At 41.7% G+C, this 6783-nt stretch overlaps 1 protein-coding gene and 2 long non-coding RNA genes across 5 annotated transcripts; 2 read left to right on the top strand and 1 right to left on the bottom strand.

Moving 5' to 3' along the window:
* Positions 1-420: 420 nt before the first annotated feature.
* Positions 421-4970, bottom strand: LOC139559027 (uncharacterized). The gene is made up of 2 exons (XR_011671680.1): positions 4915-4970; positions 421-624 (listed from the first exon to the last, which is right to left on the bottom strand). It is a non-coding gene; the product is annotated as an uncharacterized lncRNA (long non-coding RNA).
* LOC139559023 (uncharacterized) lies at positions 2305-4487 on the top strand. 3 transcript variants are annotated; one of them, XM_071374650.1, is made up of 9 exons: positions 2305-2349; positions 2439-2519; positions 2646-2796; positions 2924-2973; positions 3094-3163; positions 3260-3346; positions 3445-3543; positions 3653-3733; positions 3824-4487. In XM_071374650.1, exons 3-9 carry the CDS (start codon positions 2653-2655, stop codon positions 3959-3961), a joined length of 669 nt encoding a protein of 222 aa, XP_071230751.1. In that variant the 5' UTR covers positions 2305-2349; positions 2439-2519; positions 2646-2652; the 3' UTR covers positions 3962-4487. The 3 variants fall into 3 exon arrangements, with proteins under 3 accessions (XP_071230751.1, XP_071230750.1, XP_071230749.1); XM_071374648.1 differs by lacking the exons at positions 2305-2349; positions 2439-2519 and having other exon boundaries at positions 2558-2796; XM_071374649.1 differs by lacking the exons at positions 2305-2349; positions 2439-2519; positions 3260-3346 and having other exon boundaries at positions 2557-2796.
* LOC139559025 (uncharacterized) lies at positions 4858-6443 on the top strand. The gene is made up of 3 exons (XR_011671678.1): positions 4858-5070; positions 6020-6119; positions 6256-6443. It is a non-coding gene; the product is annotated as an uncharacterized lncRNA (long non-coding RNA).
* Positions 6444-6783: the final 340 nt, after the last annotated feature.

Raw genomic sequence — 6783 nt, 5'->3', positions numbered from 1 at the left:
TTGTGGAGAGGTTGGAGTCTGTTTGACTGAGTGTGTGGACAGGTGTCTTTTATACAGGTAACGAATTCCAACAGGTGCAGTTAATACAGGTAATGAGTGGAGAACAGGAGGGCTTCTTAAAGAAAAACTAACAGGTCTGTGAGAGCTGGAATTCTTACTGGTTGGTAGGTGATCAAATACTTGTGTTATGCAATAAAATGCAAATTAATTACTTAAAAATCATACAATGTGATTTTCTGGATTTTGGTTTTAGATTCCTTCTCTCACAGTTGAAGTGTACCTATGATAAAAATTACAGACCTCTACATGCTTTGTAAGTAGGAAAACCTGCAAAATTGGCAGTGTATCAAATACTTGTTCTCCCCACTGTATACATACATTTAGAATGTAACGTAACAAAATGTGGAAAGGGTCAAGGGGTCTGAATAGTGAAGTTTATTAAAAGGATGTAGAATAGATGGGCCACCACGGATGTCACAGGCATCCACAGGTCTTGACCACCATGTTGCGATGCTTCTTTAGGATCACATTGTTGTTATCGTCGTAGAAGAGTACAGAGATGGGACTGAGCTTGGTGGGTGCGCAGCACGCTTTTGGAACCTCATCTGGCTTCAAAAGGTGAACCTGCCATGAAAAAGGTCAGACTGACTTATTCATACATACACTTTGATATAATCAATGATAATATCCTGTTTATAAAAGAGATATGGATTATTATTATGCAGATGCTTCAGTGCTCTCCTATCTCAGTGGGCTGTGGCTTCGCCCCCCTTGTCTGAATGTGGTCAATATGTTTTAACCCAGGTTGTCTGTGCTCCACAAGACTTTATAGCCCACTGAGGCATAGCCTAGACTTTCAGAAGTTCAACAACTTCCATGAAACAAACTAAAACATTTCAATGGGCTATTGACCTAGCTAGTGACTTAAAAAAACAACATTTGGTATTTTTATTTTATATTATACACACACAACATAGGAAAGCCTCTGGTGACAAAATAGGGTCAATATAATTAGAATGATGACCAGGAATTGTATAGGATTCTAATGGTAACCATAGAGTTCCAAACTCATTTCTATGGCAACACAGCTGTCAATTCTTGTAAACAACCATTTTCAAATATATGTGTTGCCATGAGACATCTAACCGTTAGAACATATCGGCATTCTATTGAACGTTTTCTGTTCGAAAACAAGAACAACTTCAATTTGCTGTTCAACAACAACAAATTTGACTGATTTTTGAGACCTGAGATTGAAACATCGACTGGAAAATGCCTGGGTGCTTTTCAAGATTGACGGAGAGAGTGCGAGGACGTCGGCAGCCTTCTGCGTCGACAGGTTGTTCAAATTCATTTGTGGGTTGATTTTGTTGTGTTTTTCCGTTTTGCAGGGTTCGCGATCGTCGGGAGGTGGACAGCGACAGTGACTTGGAAGAGGGTATGTGGAGTTTTAAACGTCTTATTTTACCACATTCAACATTGACAATGTAATTTGTGAAATGTTGTGTATTTCTGTAATCCTGACTTGCAAGCTAACGTTAACTTTAGTAATTGTTGCTAAGCGATGCACTTTTGCTAGTAGTACTAGCTAGGGTGCTACGTTTTACGTCCTAATAATTGGTTGTTTTCCTTTTCCTAATTTTAGAATCAACTGTACTGGATGAGGTCCAGTTGGATGTGCCACTGCTGCCAGTTATCCTTCATGTCCAGGATGCTGCCATCATCCTTGAGGATGTGCCGACTATCCTTGAGGTACACTTTTCAGAACGTTTTTGGTTTTATGTTTGAAAAGTATCCCACATATTCATTCTTAAAATCTTTGTTGTCTGCTTTAGGAGGCCACTGGTAATTGGCAGCTGATACCGATTAGGTTCAGCCCTCTGTACTGTGGGCCTGTTGTGATCAGGGTAAGAGAAGCACACAGTCACATCACCGTTACAATGTTTGCTGTTTCTAACCTGAATGTATTGTAATGTCACCCCCCTCTTGTGCAGAACAATGCCGGTCCGGTGGCTAAAGCTTGGAGAACTTTCCAGTTCATCAGCCCCATTATCACCTACATGCGTGGGGGATCCCAGGTATGTGTCTTTGTAACTACCTAGCCCTAATCTACATTGTCAGAGTCATGTGATCTTGATGGAAATGTGTTACAGCGATGGCTGATGTTGTTTTGTTGATGTTACTTGTTGTTTCTCTCCACAGCAGGTGGTGGTGAGGATGCACCATGTGAGTAGGGTTCGAGGCCTGGAGACTCAACTGGTGTGGGCCATCTCCAAGGAGACAGCCAGGCTTAGTCCAGAGGGCATCCCCTACTGTGTCACCAAGGTGCAGTCCGTCACTTGGATCCAGGTAAGATGTAAATACTACTGAAATAGTATTAGATTAGGCTTTTCTTCACTTATTCCATTTGGCCTTAACATGTCGTCTCTCTCTGTCAGTATGTGGCTGGCAGGGTGACCCAGTATGCATCTCACCTCCGCCACGAGACGTCTGTGGACGTGACGCTTGGCTGCTACCAGGTAAATAAAAGGTTTTTCGATGTATATAGAATACCAATTACTGGGCATTTTTCCATTAGATATGCTCTGTTTTCTAATAAGGTGTGTGTGTGGTAAACAGGTGTGTTGTGTGTGTTTTTGGAGCAGCAGACTGATGTCTCGGTGGTGTACGCCACTCTCCACATGGGGCTGGACGGGCTGCTCTCCTCCTCGGCGTGGTCGGAGGCTGCCTCCGTCTCTACGCCCACCAATCAGCACGTTCACTGAGCCAGAGCCTGAGGGCCACAACTGCTATGAGGTCAGATGTTAGACACACAGCTACACATTCTATTGACTTAAGTAGCATTAAGATCCTTCCATTGACCCATTGTTTGTCATGTCATTGCATTGGTCACTGATGTTGAATGTTTGTTCTGTTGTTGTAGGGCTGGGAGGAGGACCTGCTGCCTGAGGAGAGGGAGGTTCCTCTGCTAAAGTGAGTTCCTCTAAATGTCTGTGTAGTCTGGGCTTGTCAGATGCTGAAGGATAGTGGTCACCATGCTGTTATCTCCATTGACTCTAATGGTTGACATGCTCCATTCCCTCCCTCCCACAGCCTCTACCTTACCACCAAGAGAGTGGAGGACATCGCCCTGAGGCTCGTCTCCCTGCGCCAGGCCTTCACTGTGAGTGGACCCACTTTTTTCTCTCTGTATCTTCTTGTTCTCTCTGTCTCTTAGAGGAAGATGGGTGTCTCACCCTAACTATTCCCTCTTCTCTAGACACTGCTTGGTTCCACCTTGAGCAGGAACTATCTGTTTGTGGCGGGAAAGGTCCTAATGGGCGCACTGGTTCAGGCCCACCACATGGTAACTCACTAACTCATTATTCATTCAAGGGAAAGAGAGCGTCCTCAGTGGGAAATGTGTTCTGTTCACTAACATCAATGCTCTTTGCTTTGTGATAGGACGAGGCCGAATTCATCCGTGCCTATAAGGACTTTGTGGACTACCTGAGTGACCCCTCCAAGAAGATTGACATTGAGAGGGAGCTGGCTGAGGCAAAGGTGAGTTCATTAACTCTTTCATGTCTCACTTTGAGTTCTTCCACATGCATGTATTTTATACATCACAGTATCTGATCTTTTTGAAATCGTTCCTGTTTTCTTGTCCTAGATCCATCATGTTAACCTGATAGATGTCCTCTTTGAACTGGTGATGTTTGGGATGATGACAGCTCAGAAGTCCCTGATGGTGGTAAGTAGCATCTCACTGGTACATGTTTCGATGTCTCTCTCTTGGCAATTTCACTTCAATTTATTTTCTCTCCTCCTCTGTTTCTTTTAGCACCCTGGTGGGTTCATGGAGCGTCTGTACGCTCTCCTGTACTCCTTCCTGCCTGGTGCTGCCAGCATTGAGCCAAAGGCTGAGAGATACCTGCTGCTGCTCAGTGTAAGAGTCAAGAGTTTACTTCCTTATTTCTAGTTTACTTTTTCCTGATTAACAGGGTTTCAATGACGTTTTACAGGGAGTAACTCTCATTGTCTCTTTCCTCTTGATAAGCTAGTAACTCAGAGCCATTATCTATGTGTTGTGTGGTGTTCTCTTCAGGGTGGGCTGATGGCTCTGCTAGATGACATGTTTGGGCAGCAGCTGGCCTGGTACTTTAACCCAGTGTCTCTGGTCACTGAGCTCTCCAGACTCCTGGAGTACCACCTGGAGAACCTCATGGCCAGCATGTAGTCTTACTGCAGAGATCTGAAACGCCACACTCTCTCTCTCTCTCTCTCTCTCTCTGTCCATCTTTCTCTCTCTCTCTCTCTCTCAGGATTTGAAGTGCTTCGTTGAACCGTGATTAGTTAACACCCATTAAATTAATGTATTCTCTTGTTTTCTCTCCCCACAGGATTCTTGTGACACTTTGCCATCTAACAGGGATCTAGACACTAATGCATTACATTACTTTTCACTGAATTTTACATTTTTAAATAAAATAACTAGTAGTTCAAAAGCATTTGTCTCTGTCTTTTCATTTACTTGATTATTTCATCACTATTTCCTCTTCCTGGAGTTATGAGGCTAATATTACATGAACAATTATGCTTTATTCTTTGCATATGGAAATAAACAAAGTTTAGTTGATTTACAGGTACTACAGGCCCACACTTTATGGCATTGTATTGTGATGTGTGATACTGTACTGACTCTACAAGCTGCTCGAAAGAGTTCTACAGGGATGCTGGCCCATGTTGACTCCAATACTTCCCACAGTTGTGTCAAATTTGTTCAATGTCTTTTGGGTGGTTAAGAGTCTGCCATTGTAGACTTTTACTTAAAATGTTCCATATTTCCCATTAATGTCTGAGCCAATTACCGTCTTTCCCACTGAAACCAATGTTATCGTTCATGTGAGAGAGGGTGTAGTAGTGCATACTGACCACTAGTTGGATCATAGCGTGGTTGGTGGCGTTCATGCAGGAAACCAGAGGGTATAATAATGTTTACATCACTGTTTAGAGGACAATTTGTAAGAGACAGCTAGCTAGTCCTACGTTTTGAATTGTTGCATTTTGTTTTAAGTGGGTCGCCACGCGGTAAGTGTAATGCAATACTTTTTTGTTAAAAACGTCAATCAATTAAATGTATTTATAAAGACCTTTTACATCAGCCGACTTCGTCAATAGAAATCAATAGAATGGGGGTTAAATGTTTGTGGTGTAGCGCTGTTTGAAGTAACACTATTCACACTTGGAATAACACGGTTGGTTAGAAGAACTTGTAGCGGAATTACATTTTTATCTTGGAATGTCAGGTGTTGATTTCGGTAGGAAACAGACAACTTTTTTGTTATTTAACTTCAAACGAATCACGTAGGATATCAACAGTGACAACGGTTGGCTGCTATTTAAGTGACAGTTTGACTCTATTGGTGTGTGGCCATCGACTTTTATAGAGAGACAGCGTTTAATTTTCTGTGCCATTTCATTAACTTATGTGGCATTTCTAAGTCCTGCATAACCCAGCGCGTGTGACAAAATCATCGGAACAAAACAAAATATATTGATCTGTTTTAAGCAATCAATCATATGTCATCTTGAAAACTATACACTTTTATACTAGCATCAACAATCTGAGGTGAAATGGATGTGTAATTCCACAAGATTTTATGGGGTGAAAATGCAGGCTTGTGGGAAATTAGTGTAATATATAATTTACTATGGCAAAATAATTTAACATATACATTTAAGATAATAGTATGTTGCCCACTCACAAACTATTGCAACAATGACATCTCTTTCTCACTCATTTGACCATTTAGAGCGTATGCTCTCAAACCCAATTTAACTGGGCGCTCTAGACTAGAGCCTCCATAGTCTGTACAGCAGCCTGAACGTTTGACATCCCTACCTTTTAGATTTCTCTTCGTGTCTAGACCATTGTACTGGCCTGTTATGTGGAGTAGTTTGATACATCTTATTGCTTTGTTATCGTTTGTCACCAGTCAGTCTCAGTCAACAATTGTTGATATCCTCCATTCCTTAGTCATTCATGCAGCACTTTGAGAGCAAGCATCCCCAATGCCCCCAGAGCTGGATGATGCTGAGGCTTAAAAGACCAACACACACAATGGACCTACAGCTGGGTTAAGATGCTCTCATCATTCAGACTCCCACTATACATGTTAGAAGCAAACTCTTGCCCTATGTTAAAGTTGTATTTTGTATGACTCAATATGTGGATCTGTAGTCACTCATCTCCTTTCATGTTGTGATTCACAGACACAGGATGACCACGATTGGAGCGCTGCAACTGGAACTAAATGGCGTCAAAGAGACAAAACACTGAGACTCCTGGACACGTTGTAACAATTGTATTTTGCATTTGACCATTTCCAAGAAATGTCTAAATATATATAAAAGCATTCCTCTGCCTATTTGATCCATTCAGAAGGAAAGCAGTGAATACCTTTTGTGTGTGTGAGAGAATATGTATGCCTTGTAATGCTAGCAGAAAATGTGTTACTTCCAAATGCAAGTTAAACTCCATTCCGTCTATACTGATACCAGACTAATGCATACTTATAAGTATTTTCAAATGCATTTCCAACATACTGCAATGCTATGTAGCTGAAGAGTGGTGACACTGTCTAGGATAGGAGTGTCAATCAGTTTCTGGAAGTCTGTGTTCACTGGCATTTACTCTCACTTCTGCAATAAATATTCTAGTTTATTTTATTACAAATATAGCAGTACACAGTCCTCCATAAATATATTAACAATGACACATTCCTGTGTATTGGATCCTCT

The sequence above is a fragment of the Salvelinus alpinus genome, chromosome 29 (genome assembly GCF_045679555.1).
Source record: "Salvelinus alpinus chromosome 29, SLU_Salpinus.1, whole genome shotgun sequence".
Taxonomy (NCBI): Eukaryota; Metazoa; Chordata; class Actinopteri; order Salmoniformes; family Salmonidae; genus Salvelinus; species Salvelinus alpinus.
Note: the sequence above shows the minus strand (reverse complement) of the source record. Positions and strands in the feature narration are given on the sequence as shown.

Excerpts from the sequence above, each read along its gene's own strand:
- LOC139559023 (XM_071374648.1), top strand. The coding sequence starts at position 2,581 with ATGCTCTGTTTTCTAATAAGGTGTGTGTGTGGTAAACAGGTGTGTTGT. Across the intron at positions 3,347-3,444 it reads TGGTTCAGGCCCACCACATG|GACGAGGCCGAATTCATCCG; the intron begins GTAACTCACTAA and ends GCTTTGTGATAG. Across the intron at positions 3,544-3,652 it reads GGGAGCTGGCTGAGGCAAAG|ATCCATCATGTTAACCTGAT; the intron begins GTGAGTTCATTA and ends TTCTTGTCCTAG.